This window comes from Myotis yumanensis, unplaced genomic scaffold, assembly GCF_028538775.1.
Source record: "Myotis yumanensis isolate MYYU_CA2020_CCGP unplaced genomic scaffold, mMyoYum1.0.hap1 SCAF_23, whole genome shotgun sequence".
NCBI classification, from domain to species: Eukaryota; Metazoa; Chordata; class Mammalia; order Chiroptera; family Vespertilionidae; genus Myotis; species Myotis yumanensis.
Window position 1 is genome coordinate 14,594,047 of NW_027223774.1, and position 17,001 is coordinate 14,611,047.

Consider the following 17,001-nt stretch of genomic DNA (forward strand, 5'->3'; position numbering starts at 1 on the left):
GGGGGAATCAGGGGTGATCAGGCAGGCAAGTGCTTAAGTGCCAGCATGCAGGTGAGTGATTTGGAGCCAGCAGTCCCGGATTGTGAGAGGGATGTCTGACTGCTGGTTTAGGGTGACAGTTGGAAATCCTCTAAAGGATCCCAGATTGCGAGACTGCACAGGCCGGGCTGAGGGCCCCCTACCCCCTGCACGAATTTAGTGCACAGGGCCTCTAGTAAGTAAATAAATAAATAAGCATGAGAATCTAAAAATATCACCCCCTCCCCAAAGCTTCAGGCCCAGCTCCCTCCTAAATTTTCTCTGTCCACTGAAGAGGCATTAAGTAGGCGGCAGATAAGGGATGGAATTATGTAAAGTGGGCAAGGAACAGATAGGACATAGGGAAATGGAGCCCATGATAATGGAAGAATCTGGAGTCTGATTTTTCTCATTCTTCCATACTTCCCAGAAAAATACTAGAGCCCCAAACAACCTACTTGGGCATTAAGATTGGGCTGGGAGTGCTCCAGAGGAGATCAATGCTAGTCTTTTGTTCAGCTCGCAAGAGAAGGTAGCCTATTAAGTGAAAGGAAAACCAGACTTAGGTCAAAATATCACAGCTCTGGTCTTAGCTCTGCCCATAGCTATGTAATGTGTGAAACTCACTCAAGTTTTCCAGATCTGTGGTTCCCTTTCTGCCAAAGTTGTGGGTTAGAGGAGATACATTTAAAAGGCTCTTTCAGCACTAAAATTTACTTTGAGTCTGGGGGCACATACAAAGCAGAGCAGAACTTTATTAGAAATGTCAAACACATCCATAGGAACTCTCTGTTCTTCAAGTCTCCACCTGCTCATCAACTCATGACAAGCAGTCGGAGGCCCTTAGTTCAAAGAGGTGTCCTGTGACTCAGGACAGATATCTCCACAGGAACATTGTCGAGTGATTATAGCAATAGCAGCAGCAATAGCACAAACCTCCCAATGGAAATGGGAAGCCAAGTGGTGGCCCCATTTCCAACCTTCCGGGATTGAATGAGAGATTGGTATGGACACATTTCCTGTACCCACATGGGTCCAATTGTGAATATCCCAGACATCAGCCCACAATGAGGTACAGATGTACAGCCTTTGACCTCCAAAGTTGAGTCGATGTCTCCTATGGAACAAGGAAGGATGGGAAGACACATAGATGTTTTAGAAAACCAGAGAGGAATCCAGTCCCTCCTCATTCTTGGATCCCTCAGTGCCAGAACCTCTTGGGATCCACTCAGATGTCTAGTTTTCCAGTCTCTGAATACATCAGATGTTCAGTTTACCTCCATCAACCTGAAGTTTTCCTTGATAGCATTGGGTTGTATCAATGGGACAGGGAAGAGAAGGCGCACACGAACAGGCCCCAAAAGCTAAACAGGTTGGGCAGTGGGAGGTTGTTGACATATTGGGAGCTGGAGGGGGAAAGAGAGGAACAATTTAAGAGTATGTCCTGCTTTTGGAGTGCTCTCCTTGCTACCTTGTCTTCCTCAAGTCTTTCGTGTTGATACCACTCTAATCAAGGCCTATTACTGCCACCTCCCCACTCTTTCCCAACTGATTTTCTTGGCTGTCAGAACCCCATCCAACATGACTTTCAAACTCTGTGCTTAGTTCCATCTAGGATCATTGTCTAGAAGGAGAAAGACATGTAAATAATTCAATACAACTCAGTAGGCACTGTGTCTTAGGTACAAGAGTAAAAAATTAAAGGAAGACCCAACTACCTAAAAGAAATTGATGTTTTCAGGGAGCAGATATCTGAGTTGAGATCATGAATAGAGGTTAGCTTTGTGAAAATGGAGGGTTTGATGGGGTAGCTAAAGAAACAGTAAGGACAAAGGCCTGGAGCTGTGAGCCAACTTGGTGAATATGGGGAATTGTAAGAAATTGCAGTGTTGATATTCAACTGGGAGGCACTGGTAGGGCTGGACTGACTTTTATAACCGTGTCCATTCTGATTGGCCAGTACCACCTCCATTTCAACTATTTTGAATACCAGCCTCAGCTAGAACAGAATAGGTAAGAGAGGGAAGAGAAGAAAGTGAGCTGAAAAGATAGGCCAAAGTGGGGAAGCAGGCTATGATCAGGTGGCAGCTTGGAAGCGATAATTGTTAGGTTAAAGCCGTCATCTTGTTCAGAGATCTTCATGGACATCTTGTTTAATGACACAAAACCCAAGGTATATCTCAGCCTTCACTGATTTTCCTCTCTTCCAAGCAGCGTTGAGACCCCAAGGTAACAATTTAGAAAAAGAAAGACAAGCAGAAGGTCTGAGGTCCTTTTGTGTGTGGCCCGCTTGGGCCTAAGCCACATAGGAACAGAAAAAGAGGTGTTGGGTGGGTGGGTAGGTGAGATGCCAGGGGCACACTGTGGAGAGCACACAATCGTATAACCACTATGCTGGACCTCGGAAATGACTACAAAACAACGCTGAATGCAAACTGCATTGGGAAATACACAAATAATGATAAGCTGGGGGTGGGGGGGTGGGGAGAAAAGGACAAGAAGGAGGAAGACCTATACTGCCTTCCGGATTGACCGCCTTTCTCTCTCCCCTTCCGAGGTACCTGGGATCACTTCTGGATTCCATATCTCAGTGATGTTCTCTCTGCTGTCACAGAAGGAGTGCTCACAGTAGCTGCTGTAGGAAACCACCATTATGCAGGGTGGTGGGGAGTGATGGACCAATGTTATAGGGGAATCCCGTGGGAGCTGCAGCCCTTCGTGGCTAGAAGTGCCGTATTGGCCCCTGTTAGGAGCGCAGAGAGAGGAAGGGGGCCTGCAGGTCTCACCTTTGGCCCCAGGGAGAGGGGAACAGCACTGACACGGATGCCATCAACTTCCTCCCACTCAACCTGTTCGCACCTTCTCATTTTACTGGATTTGACCATCATCTGGGATTCCTCGCACAGTGCCCCATTGTCACAAGTCTCAACTCTCAGTCCGGATGAGCCAGACCCCAGCAGCAGGCTAACCTACCAGTTGGAGCATCTTCCCCTTGGTGGTCAGTGCACATCATGGTGAGCGTATGCATATCATTTGCACATTATGTTTTGATTGGTTGTCTGGACGACTGGACACTTAGCATATTAGGCTTTTATTATATAGGACTAGAGGCCCAGTGCACAAAAATTTGTGCACTGGGGTGGGGGTGTGTGTGTCACTCAGCCCCACTTGTGCCCTCTCACAGTCTGGGACCCCTCGGGAGATAACGACCTGCTGGCTTAGGCCTACTCCTGGGTAGCAGAGGGCAGTCCCTGGTCGGGCTCAGAGCAGGGCCGATTGGGGAGTTGGGGCACCGCCCCCTGTCATGCACAGAGCAGGGCGGATCAGGAGGTTGGGATGCCACCCTCTGTCACGCTCAGGGTAGGGCTGATTGGGGAGTTGGGGCACCTCCCCCTGTCACACCCAAGGCAGGGTCGATGGGGAGGTTGTGGCACCACCCCTGTCACGCACAGAGCAGGGCCCATCAGGGGTGTTGGGGCTCTGTACCCTGTCACAAGCAGAGCACGGCCGATCAGGGGGTTGGGAGCTCACCCCTGTCATGCACAGAGTAGGGCCGATAGGGGAGTTAGGGCACTGCCCCCTGTCACACACAAAGCAGGGCCGATCAGGGGGTTGGGGCACTGCCCCCTGTCACCCGCAGAGCAGGGCTGATCAGGGTGTTGGGGAGCTCCCCCCGTCACACTCAGGGCAGGGCCGATGGGGAGGTTGCGGCTCCACCCCATCACACACAGAGCAGGGCCTATGGTGGGGTTGGGGCACCGCACCCTGTCACACACAGAGCAGGGCTGATCAGGGTGTTGGGGAGCTCCCCCCTATCAGGCACAGAGCAGGGCTGGTCAGGGGGTTTGGGCGCCTTCCCCTGTCATGAACAGAGCAGTGTGAATAGGGAGGTTGTGGCCCCTCCCCCTGTCACACACAGAGCTGCAGGGCGATCAGGGGGTTTGGGCGCTGCCCCCTGTCACGCTGCTCCAGGGGCCAGGAGGCCTTGTGGCTCCACTGATTTCAGTGCTGGGAGGCCTTGGTGCTCCGTTTGACACTGGGGCAGTGAGGCCTCGCTGCTCAGCTGATCCCGGTGCTAGGAGACCTCGCGGCTCCGCTGATCCCGGGGCATGAGGCCTCATGGCTCTGCTGATCCTGGTGCTGGGAGGCATATTACCCTTTTACTCTACAGGATAGAGGCCTGGTGCACGGGTGGTGGCCAGCTGGTTTGCCCTGAAGGGTGTCCCGGATCAGGGTGGGGGTCCCGCTTGGGTGCCTGGCCAGCCTGGGTGAGGGGATGATGGCTGTTTGCAGCTGGTCACACCCACTTCAGGGGGGGGGTCCCCACTGGGGTGCCTGGCCAGTCTGGATGAGGGGCTGAGGGCCGTTTTCAGGCTGGTGGGTGACTGAAGCTCCCAACCTCTCTTTTTTTTCCTTTTTCTTTTTTATTCTGGGATTTATTTACCTTCTATGGCTGTCACTGGAGCTGAGAGCTGGCTTTGGCTCTGAGGTTCGGCTCCAGCTCTGAGACCTCGGCTGCTGAAAGAAGGTTTCTGGGCTTTGCTTACCTTCTGTATTTGAAACTTTGTTGGGACTCCAGCTCTGAGATCCCGGCTGGCTGAAATCAGGTTTCTGGGTTTTGTTTAGCTTCTATATTTGCAACATAGTTTCTTAGAGAGCAAGCTCAGAGGCCGGCAGCGGCAGGCAGGGAACCTTGGCTTCCTCCTTCACTGGAGCAAGCAAGCCTCCTGTTCACTTTAGTTGCCTGACTGCCAGCCGCCATCTTGGTTGGCAGTTAATTTGCATATCTCGCTGATTAGCCAATAGGAAGGGTAGCAAAGTTATGGTCAATTACCATGTTTGTCTATTATTAGATAGGATGGCGAACTGTTAGTACTTCCACTAAGACTGTGTGAGATTCTTTGAGGTCAAGTTCTTACCACAGTGTTGGGCACTGTGTTAATATTACAGCTTGCGCCTGGTGGGTGTGGCTCAGTGGTTGAGCGTGGACCTATGAACAAGGAGGTCACGGTTGGATTCCGGGTCAGGGCACATGCCCTAGTTTTAGGCTTGAGCCTCAATGGGGGGCATGTAGGAGACAACCTGATTGATGATTCTCGCTCCTGGTTCATAGATCAATGCTCAACCTATGCTGAGGCAGAGGAAAGGAGAGAGAGAAAGAGAGAGAAGCCAGTTTTTCCCTTTTTCTCTTTTCAGTGTGGGGTCTGGGAGCAGAAACAATGAGTCACAACAGACTTCTAGGAGGAGGGTAGAGGTCTGCAGGTTGCCAAAGAAGTGAAACATTGACCCCACTATTTTTTTTAAAATAAAATTTTATTTATTGATTGATTGACTGAGAGAGAGAGAGAGAGAGAGAGGGAGAGAGAGAGAGGTGGATATGTTGTTCCACTTATTTATGCATTCATTGGTTGAGTCTTTTATCTGCCCTTGGGGTCTGAGGCAGATGGTCTACCTACTGAGCTACCTACCTGGCCAGGACTGACACCACTCTTTCCATAGTCCTGGTAGGATTGTGAAGGGAAATAGCCACATTGTTCTGATCACCTCCTTGTCACACCATTGGTGAGGGAGGGACACCCCACCTTAAGTAGTATGAGATGACTCCATGTACAGCACCCACCACTGCACAGACCAGATGGACAGCAGTATCTAATCACATATATTCCCAGCCCAGGGGAGGTGGCCATCGCACCCCACCCAGGCCCACCCGGGGTGCACTCAGGAGCAGAGCGAGTAAGCTGGGGCTGGAAGAGGCAGGCTTGGAGCAACAAGGGAGGAGGTGTGCCGGGTTCTCTTAGCTTGATAGGAAATGATGAAAATTAATGAGGATGATGCAGGAAGTAAATAGATTAACCCCAGGAGAGATGCCTAGGGCTTTGTGGTTAGTATTAAGAAACTTCAATGCCTGGAAGAGAAAAAACACAATGTCCATCTCTCCTGCTGACTGAATAATGATCCAGATCGTGGGACCCAGTGTAAGTACCCAAGAAACTTCCCTTTAGTCTTGTTTCTCATCTTGCGTTATCGAAGTATAATTTACATATCACAAAATCCACCTGTTTGATGTATACAGAACATTGTAGAAAGAAATGGAAAAAGGCCTAAATCAGTGGAAAGATATCCATGTGTGTGGTGAGCAGACAACATTGTTAAGATGGCAGTACCCCCCAAATTGATCTTACTTCTGCCCTTTCCTCTCTTTTCCTTCTAGTGCTTCCATTATGTGTATGTTGTTCTATTGATGGTGTCCCGCAGGTCTTTGATGTTCTGTTCATTTCTCTTCCTTCTTCTTTTCAGATTGGATACTTTTATTCACTTATCAAGTTTGCCAACATTTTGTTTTTTGCTAGTTCAGATCTGCTTTTGAATCCCTCTAGTGAGTTTTTAATTCTCATCATCCTACTTTAAACTCCAAAATTTCCATTTGGTCCTTTGAACATTTTTTTATCTTCACCCAGAGATATGTTTATTGATTTTAGAGCGAAAGGAAGAGAGAGAGAAACATCAATGTGAGAACATCAATCATCGATTAAACCTGCAACCTGGGTATGTGCCCTGATCGGAAATCAAACCTGCCAACTCTCAGTGTACAGGGACAATGGTCCAACCAAATGAGCCACACTGGCCAGGAAGCTTTTAATTCTTAACATATGTTTTCTGATTTGAATCTGGTAACAAAACTATGGGTCAAAATTAGTGGTATTTTCATTTTATAGATGACAAGACAGGGCCAGAGCAGTTAAAATCTTTCCCCAAGGTTGTCCAAGCCAGAAAAATGCATGAAGCAGGCCTGGATTCTAGGGTTCCTGACCAGGCTGAAAAAGGAGGTCCCCCCTCCTCGCAGGGGACAGAGCGAGACCCCCCCATAATGCCAAGGGAGGGGATACCATGTGGGCCTCTCTCAAGTCCGCTGTAAAATACAAAACCAGCTTTCTTCTTTCTCCCTCTGCCACCTGAGCACCAGCCGCGCTCTGAGCTGACCCCAGGTCCCTCAGCCGCTGTCAGAGGAGCAGCGGCTGCCCCCAACAGCAAATTGGGAGGGAGGAAAGGGCGAAAGGAGGAAGGAAGGGAGCCAGGGCGACTAACCCAAGGGAGCTGGTGAATGGGCTGATGGTGACTCCAGTTCCCCAACCCTCCCTCCCTTCTCACCAGACCCCCAACCCCCATCCCCAGTTAAAGCCTCGGCCCCTGAGGCCGGACTGTCGTCTTAGGAAGAGTAGCTACTGCCTCTTCCGCCATGGAGCTGATCACCATCCTTGAGAAGACTGTGTCTCAGGATGGGCTGGAACTGGAAGAGGCGCAGGAGTTCCTGGAGGGTGGGGCCATGGAAAACCTGCCCACTTTCCTTGTGGAACTGTCCAGAGTGCTAGCAAATCCAGGAAACAGTCATGTTACCAGAGTTGCAGGTCTACAAATTAAGAACTCTTTGACATCTAAAGATCCAGATATCAAGGCACAATATCAGCAGGGGTGGCTTGCAATTGATGCGAATGCAAACATTGGGCACAGAAACCTACCAGCTTAGTTCAGCCTCGCAGTGTATGGCTGGCATTGCTTGTGCAGAGATCCCAGTGAACCAGTGGCCAGAACTCATTCCTCAGCTGGTGGCCAATGTCACAAATCCCAACAGCACAGAGTACATGAAAGAGTCGACATTGGAAGCTATTGGTTACATTTGCCACGATATCGACCCAGAGCAGCTACAAGATAAATCCGATGAGATTCTGACAGCCATAATTCAGGGGATGAGGAAAGAAGAATTTAGTCATAATGTGAAGCCAGCAGCTACTAATGCACTCCTGAACTCATTGGAGTTCTCCAAAGCTAACTTTGACAAAGAGTCCGAAAGGCACTTTATTATGCAAGTGGTTTGTGAAGCCACACAGTGTCCAGATACGAGGGTTCGAGTGGCTGCCTTGCAGAATCTGGTGAAAATAATGTCCTTGCGTTATCAGTACATGGAGACATACATGGGTCCTGCTCTTTTTGCAATCACAATTGAAGCAATGAAAAGTGATATCAATGAAGTGGCCCTACAAGGGATAGAATTCTGGTGCAATGTCTGCGATGAGGAAATGGATTTGGCCATTGAGGCTTCAGAGGCAGCAGAACAAGGATGACCCCCTGAGCACACTAGCAAGTTTTATGCCAAGGGAGCACTACAGTACCTGGTTCCAATCCTCACACAGACACTAACTAAACAGGATGAAAATGAGGATGACAACAACTGGAATCCCTGCAAAGCAGCCGGGGTGTGCATCATGCTTCTGGCCACCTGCTGTGAAGATGACTTTGTCCCCCATGTCCTCCCCTTCATTAAAGAACACATCAAGAACCCTGATTGGCGGTACCAGGATGCAGCAGTGATGGCTTTTGGCTGTATCTTGGAAGGACCAAAGCCCAATCAGCTCAAACCACTAGTTATACAGGCTATGCCCACCCTAATAGAATTAATGAAAGACCCCAGTGTAGTTGTTCGAGATACAACTGCATGGACTGTGGGCAGAATTTGTGAACTGCTCCCTGAAGCTGCCATCAATGATGTCTACTTGACTCCCCTGCTGCAGTGTCTGATCGAGGGCCTCAGTGCTGAACCCAGTGGGCTTTCTCTAGTCTGGCTGAAGCTGCTTATGAAGCTGCAGATGTAGCTGATGATCAGGAAGAACCAGCTACCTGTTGCTTGTCTTCTTCTTTTGAACTAATAGTTCAGAAGCTCCTGGAGACCACGGACAGACCTGATGGACACCAAAAGAATCTGAGGAGTTCTGCATATGAATCTCTGATGGAAATGTGAAAAACAGTGTCAAGGATTGTTACCCTGCAGTTCAGAAAACTATTCTAGTCATCATGGAGCGACTTCAACAAGTACTTCAGATGAGTCACATATCCAGGGCACATTGGACAGGATCCAGTTCAATGACCTTCAGTCTTTACTCTGCGCAACTCTTCGGAATGTTCTCCAGAAAGTGCAACATCAAGATGCTTTGCAGATCTCTGATGTCGTCATGGCTTCCCTGTTAAGGATGTTCCAAAGCACAGCTGGGTCAGGGGGAGTACAAGAGGATGCCCTAATGGCAGTTAGTACACTAGTGGAAGTTTTGGGTGGTGAATTCCTAAAGTACATGGAGGCCTTTAAACCCTTCCTGGGAATTGGATTGAAAAACTATGCTGAGTAGCAGGTTTGCTTGGCAGCAGTGGGCTTGGTAGGAGACCTGTGCCGTGCGCTGCAGTCCAGCATCCTGTCCTTCTGCGATGAGATGATGCAGCAGCTGCTGGAAAACTTGGGGGATGAAAATGTCCACAGGTATGTGAAGCCACAGATTCTGTCAGTGTTTGGTAATATTGCCCTTGCTGTTGGTGGAGAGTTTAAGGAATACCTAGAGGTTGCATTGAATACTCTTCAACAGGCTTCCCAAGCCCAGGTGGACAAGTCAGATTATGACATGGTGGATTATCTGAATGAACTAAGGGAAAGCTGCTTGGAAGCCTATACCGGAATTGTCCAGGGATTAAAGGGAGACCAGGAGAATGTACACCAGGATGTGATGCTCGTACAACCCAGAGTAGAATTTATTCTGTCTTCCATTGACCACATTGCTGGGGATGAGGATTACACAGACAGAGTAGTAGCTTGTGCTGCTGGACTGATAGGGGACTTATGTATAGCATTTGGGAAGGATGTCCTAAAATTAGTAGAAGCTAGGCCAATGATCCATGAACTGTTAACTGAAGGACAGAGATCGAAGACTAGCAAAGCAAAAACCCTTGCTACATGGGCAACAAAAGAACTGAGGAAACTGAAGAACCAAGCTTGATCTTGTTACCATTGCGATGATAACCTGAGACCCCCACTGGAAATATCCAATCTTTTTAAAAAAATATATATATTTTATTGATTTTTTACATAGAGGAAGGGAAAGTATTAGAGAGTTAGAAACATCGATGAGAGAGAAACATCGATCAGCTGCCTCCTGCACACCCCCTACTGGGGATGTGCCCGCAACCAAGGTACATGCCCTTGACCGGAATCATACCCGGGACCCTTCAGTCCACAGGCTGATGCTCTATCTACTGAGCTAAACCAGTCAGGGCTCCAATCTTTTGAAAAACCCGGAAGTGAGGAGTATGCACGGATGCTGAATGTTTGGGAATGAAAGGATGAATGAGTGAGGCTTGAAAACACACCACATTGAAAATCCTGCCACAGCAGCAGCCACAGCTGCCAACAGCAGTGCTGTTAGTGAGCTAAGTAAGCACTGACTTCATAGAAAACCATAACGTCGGCCATCTTGGAAGAGAGAATAACCGATGGATTTACTTACTTATAAAAGAAAGCTGTCTCTTTCCAGGAAAGACTAGAACTAGCTTTTCTGTCTTTTGGCCGGTGTTGAGTGAGCGGAATGACTAGCTTATGAGAGGAGGAGGAGGAGGAAGAACTGGGTTCAGCTTTGGTGCTTTGTTGTAAAAGGCAGCCTGGCCTTTGCTTCTGATAAGAAAGATGGAGCCTGGGTCTCGAGCCCACCTTTGGTGTACCTTTGCCATACGGTACTGTATGTATGCTGGCTAAAAGGAGGGCGAGGGATTCTTTACAGTCTGAGAATGAGTGTGTGTGAGTGAGGCGGTATCCACATTCTCAACTTCAAGTCATTGCGTTTCTTTTTCCTGGAAAAAAAGGGGTTAGACATTGCATTTCATAAAACTAACAGAAGTTCTGTCTACTGATGCAGCGCAAGAGATGTAAAAAAAGCGGGGGGATGCTCTTTAGGCTTCATTTTTTTAAAAAATTATCTTCTAGGGAAAACATTGATGAATGTTCAGAGCTCCCATTCTGATCTATCTCATCAAGGCACCTTTCCTAAAAATATGGTTCAACTGTGAATGTAGAATTGAGGGGAAGGGGGGGTAAAAAGAAAACTCTGGAGTTAGATGATATAGAAAAAATAAAAATACAATTGTTACAAAGAAAGAATGCAGACTTCAAAAACAAAAGAAAGCCACAACCCACCCCCCCAAAACCCCAAAATTTAAATGCTCAGGTTGGCAACACAAAAGAAACGTTCTCTTCTGACCTGAACGCCCCCAGAAAATTGTGCCAAAGGGTTTAGAAAACAAATACACAATAAAGTAAACACACACGCACATAGCAAACTTCAGATAACTATTTTGGATTGCAAACAAGGATAAATTTAATGTTCAAACAAGCTGATAAAATAACCATTTGGAAACTGAAAAAAAAAGGTAAAATAAAATGTGAAACCACCTTTAGGAACGGCTTCCCAGTTTTTTTAAAAAAATATATTTTATTGATTTTTTACAGAGAGGAAGGGAGAGGTATAGGGAGTTAGAAACATCGATGAGAAACATCGATCAGCTGCCTCCTGCACACTCCCCAGAGGGGATGTGCCTGCAACCAAGGTACATGCCCTTGACTGGAATCGAACCTGGCACTCTTGAGTCTGCAGGCCGACGCTCTATCCACTGAGCCAAACAGGTCAGGGACCCAGTTTTTTATTTTCATTCATTTATTTATCGTGGAGACATTTTATAAGATTTGAGCTGAATTAACAATATATGCTGGGGAGCAAGATTGCAAATGTGTCCACCTCCCAGTTTTTTTTGAACAGCTTTGTAGTAAGAGATTTCACATGTCACACAATTTATTGATTTAAGGTGTACAATTCAATGGTCTTTTGTCTCTTCATAGTTGTGCAGTCATCATCACAATCAATTTTAGAACTGCTCCATTAGCTGCAAGAGAAAGCCAGTGCCCATCATTAGTTCTCCACTTCCCACCTTCCAGGCTTTGGCAAGCACTGATCAACTTTGACTTTATAGACTTGCCTATTTTGGACGTTTTATATAAATGAAACATAGCACATGTTGTATTGGTGCCTGTTTTCTTTCACTTTGCACAATGTCTTCAAGGTTCATTTATGTGGCATGTATGATTATGTCATTTAAAAGTATATTTTATTGATTTTTTAGAGAGAGAGAGGAAAAGAAAGGGAGAGAAAGAGATAAACATTGATATGAGAGAGAAACACCCATTGGCTGCCTCCTGCATACTCCCTACTGAGGATTGAACCTGCAACTTGGGCATTTGCCCGGACTGAGAATTGAACCAGCAACCTTTAGGTGCATGGATGATGCTGAAACCAACTGAGCCACACTGGCCAGGGAATTTCATTCTTTTTATTTTTATAAATAATGTATTTTTATTTATTTGAGAGAGAAAGGGAAGAGGGAGAGAGAGATAGAAACATCAATGATGAGAGAGACTCATTGATCGGCTGCCTTCTCCATACTCCCTACTGGGGATGGAGCCTGCAACCCGGACTGAGCCAAACCAGTTAGGGCTAAATTTATTTTTTATTGTTGTTGTTGTTAATCTTCACCCGAGGATACTATAGGGAGAGTGGAAGAGAGAGGGAAAGGCAGAAACATTGATGTGAGAGAAACACATCAATTGGTTGCCTCCTGAAGGAGCCCTGTTAGGGCTCAGGCTGGGGAGAAGCCTGCAACCAAGGTACACGCCCTTGACTAGAAAAAAACCTGGGACCCTTTGGTCTGTAGGCCGTTGCTCTATCCACTGAGCCAAACAGGCTAAGGCTATCATATCCTTTTTATAATAAACTGGCAAATGTAAGTAAACTGCTTCCCCAAGTTCTGTGAGCTGCTCTAGCAAATAACTTAAACTCAACGAGGGGTCATGGGAACCTCTGATTTATAGCCTATTGGCCAGAAGCACAGGGGACCACCTGGGCTTGTGATTGGCATCTGAAGTCTTGGGGGACTGAGCCCTTAACCTGTGGAATCTGATACTATGTACAGGTAGCTAGTTTCAGACTGGAGTTAAATTAAAGGCCACCCAGCCAGTGTCATAGAATTGTTTGTTATGAGAAAACCTTTACAATTGTGGTGTCAAAAGTGCTCAGTGGGGCTCTGACCAATTTGGCTCAGTTTATAAAGTGTCAGCCTGAGGATTGAAGGGTACCAGGTTAGATTCCAGTCAAGAGCATGTACCTTGGTTGCGGGCACATCCCCAATAGGGAGTGTGCAGGAGGCAGCTGATCGATGTTTCTCTCTCATCATCAATGTTTCTAACTTTCTATCCCTTTCTCTCTGTAAAAAATCAATAAAATATATTTAAAAAACTCCTGAGTAGGGTAATTGTGTGAGTAAGGGAAAAACACAAGAGGAAGACAGAGTTTTCCCTACTAACCTGAGTATATATATACAAGTGGGATTTTAGGGTTATATAGTAAGCCTACTTTTATCTTTCTTTTTTACTTTTTAAAAAGTTTTTATTGATTTCAGATAAAGGAAGGAAGAGGGAGAGAGAGATAGAAACGTTAATGCTGAGAGAGAGAGAGAGTCATTGATCGGCTGCCTCCTGTACGCCCCACACTGGGGATTGAACCTGCAACCTGGGCATGTGCCCTGACCAGGAATTGAACCATGACTTCCTGGTTCATAGGTTGATGCTCAACCACTGAGCCACGCCAGCTGGGCTAGGTCTTCTTTAATATCTTTCAACCATGTGCTGTAGTTTGCGGTGTATATTTTTAAGTTTCTTTTGCTAAATCCATTCCTAAGTATTTTATTCTTTGTTCACTATGGTAAACAAATGGCCCATGGATTCACACCAGGGTGAGGTAGCTTTCACAGAGCACCAGCTGTCTGTAGAGTCGCCACAACCAGCTCAAAGCTCTGAATATATAGGACTCACATTGCCCTGAGAGAAAGGGATTGTGATGTGCATTTTTCAAGTGAGGAGACTGAGGCTCAGAGGAAGGGAAGTATTTCATAACAAGTAAATGAGGGCTCTAGGCCTTTCTGGTCTAGAAAATGAGCCAGTTCAAGTTTCCAGTGTTACTTTAACTTTGAGCCAGGGTAGGGAAGCCTTTTGGAGGAGATAAATATGGTCACGTGTGAATGTGGCAGGGAAACTTCCACTCTGAAAATGTTCCCAAGGCTGGGTGGTTTTATTTATTTAATTATTAAAAAATGTTTCTTGGTTAATCCTCACCCAAGGATATTTTTCCATTGATTTTTAGAGAGAGTGGAATGGAGGGGGAGAGACAGAGAGAGAAACATTGATGTAAGAGAGACACATTGATTGGTTGCCTCCCACACGTGTCGGACCAAGGATGGGTATCAAGCCTGCAATGGAGTTATGTGCTCTTGTCCAGATTGAACTCGAGACCCTTCAGTCCTCGGGCCCACACTCTACCCTCTGAACCAAACCAGGTAGGGAAGCTGGGTGGTTTTAACCCACCCTGTGCCTTTGAGGAGTTCCCTGAGCCTCAGTTTCCTCCTAGATGGAGAGTTGTATGGCCGTCTTCTCACACTTCTCTGAGACTCTGACAGGCGAGCTGGTTGGGCTTCTGATGCAGAGTCTACAGTCAGGAAATAAAATGGATTCTGTTTTTTTTTAAACTTATTTTATTCATTCATTTTAGTATTTTTTAAAAATATATTTTCATTGATTTTAGAGAGGAAGGGAGAGGGAGAGCGAGAGAAACATCAATGATGAGAGAGAATCACTGATTGGCTGCCTCCTGCAAGCCCCCTAGTGGGGATCGAGCCTGCAACCCGGGCATATGTCTGACTGGGATTTAAACTGTGATCTTCTGGTTCATAGGTCAATGCTCAACCACTGAGTCATGTTTTCGGGGTCATTTTAGTATTGTTTTCAATCTTTAATTTCTTTATTGGTTAATGTATTACAAATGTATCCTCATCCCCCTAGTAATCCCCCCACCCTCACTCATGCTCTCATCCCCCTGTTGTCTTTGTCCATTGGTTTGACTTATATGTATGCACACTAGTCCTTTGGTTGATTTCCCTTCTTACCTCCACCTTCCCCTACTTTCCATCTGGGATTGACAGTCTGATCGCTGCTTCCCTGTCTCTGGTCTGCCCTGTTCATCAATCTATGTCGTTCTCTATATTCCATAAATGAGTGAGATCATGTGGTATTTATCCTTCTCTGACTGGCTTATTTCACTTAGCATAATACTCTCCAGTTCCATCCATGCTGTTGCAAATGGCAAGAATTCCTTATTTTTTACCGATGCGTCGTATATTCCATTGTGTAGATGTACCACAGTTTTTTAATCCACTCATCTGCTGATGCGCACTTAGGCTGTTTCCAAATCTTAGCTATGGTGAATTGTGTTGCTATGAACATAGGGGTGCATATATCATTTCTGATTGGTCGTTCTAGCTTCTTGGGATATATTCCTAGCAGTGGGATCAATGGGTAAAATGGGAGTTCCATTTTTAGTTTTTTCCCCCTTTTTTCTGTATCTTTTTTTAAATTGCTTAAAATATTACAGAGTAGTACATTTGTCTCCTTTTTTTCCCCCTTGACCTTCCCCCAGCCTCAACTACCCCCAGAATCTTGTGTCCATTGGTTATGCTTATATGCATGCATACAAGTCCTTTGGTTGATCTCTTACCCCCACAACCCTCCCCAGCCTTCCTGATGTAGTTTGACAGTCTGTTTAATCCTGCTTTACCTCTGTATCTATTTTTGTTCATCAATTTATAATGGTCTTTATTATACATAAATGAATGAGATCATATCGTATTTTTCTTTCACTGACTGGCTTATTTCACTTAGCATAATGCTCTCCAGTTCATCCATGCTGTTGCAAATGGTAAGAATTCCTTCTTTTTTATAGCAGCATAGTATTCCATTGTCTATATGTACCACAGTTTTCTAATCCATTCATCCGTTGATGGGCACTAAGGTTGTTTCCAAATCTTAGCTATGGTGAATTGTGCTGCTATGAACATAGGGGTGCATATATCCTTTCTGATTGGTGTTTCTGGTTTCTTGGGATATATTCCTAGCAGTGGGATCAGTGGGTCAAATGGGAGTTCCATTTTTAACTTTTGAGGAAACTCCATACTGTCTTCCATAGTGGCTGCATCAGTCTGTATTCCCACCAAAAGTGCACGAGTGTTTTTTTTCCACATCCTCTCCAGCACTTGTCTTTTTTTGATTTGTTGATGAAAGCCATTCTGACAGGTGTGAAATGGTACCTCATTGTTGTTTTGATTTGCATCTGTTGGATGATTAATGACATGAAGCATATTTTCATATGTCTCTTGGCTTTCTGAGTGTCCTCTTTTGAAAAGTGTCTATTTAGGTCCTTTGCCAATTTTTTGATTGGATTGTTTATCTTCCTTTTGTTAAGTTGTATGAGTTCCATATAAATGTTGGAGATTAAACCCTTATCGGTGATAACATTGGCAAATATGTTCTCCCATGTAGTGGGCTTTCTTGTTATTTGTTTGATGGTTTCTTTTGCTGTGCAGAAGCTTTATATTTTGATGTAGTCCCATTTGTATATTTTTTCTTTAGTTTCCATTGCCCTAGGAGCCATATAAGTGAAGAAATTCCTTCGGCATATGTTTGTGATTTCGCTGCCTGTGGATTCCTCTAGTATTTTTACAGTTTCCCGTCTTATGTTTAAGTCCTTTATCCATTTTGAGTTTATTTTTGTGTATGGTGTCAGTTCGTGGTCTAGTTGCACTTTTTTGCATGTATCTGTCCAATTTTCCCAATACCATTTATTGAAGAGACTGTGTTGACGCCAGTGTATGCTCTTGCCTCCTTTGTCAAATATTAATTGGGCATAGTGGTTTGGGTCGATTTCTGGGGTCTCTATTCTATTTCATTGATCTATATGTCTGTTCTTGTGCCAGCACCAAGCTGTTTTAAGAACAGTGGCTTTGTAATACAGCTTGATATATGGTATTGAGATCCCACTTACTTTGTTCTTCTTTCTCAAGATTGCTGCAGCTATTCGAAGTCTTTTTTTAAATCCAGATGAATTTTTGGAATGTGCGTTCCAGAACTGTGAAATATGCTGTTGGTATTTTAATGGAGATTGCATTGAATCTATATATTGCTTTGGGTAGTATGGAAAATTTGATGATGTTGATTCTACCAATCCATAAACACGGTAT

General features: G+C 45.6%; 1 protein-coding gene and 1 pseudogene across 1 annotated transcript in view; one reads left to right on the plus strand and one right to left on the minus strand.

Moving 5' to 3' along the window:
* Nucleotides 1-923: 923 nt before the first annotated feature.
* LOC138999839 (testis-expressed protein 101-like) overlaps nt 924-17,001 on the minus strand; it is a 54,819-nt gene continuing 38,741 nt past the window's right edge. Inside the window, 2 exon segments of the mRNA XM_070402055.1 lie at nt 924-1,135; nt 1,296-1,424. Of these exon segments, the coding sequence (XP_070258156.1) occupies nt 924-1,135; nt 1,296-1,424 (341 nt within the window).
* On the plus strand, nt 7,256-9,863 carry LOC138999602 (importin subunit beta-1 pseudogene; annotated as a pseudogene).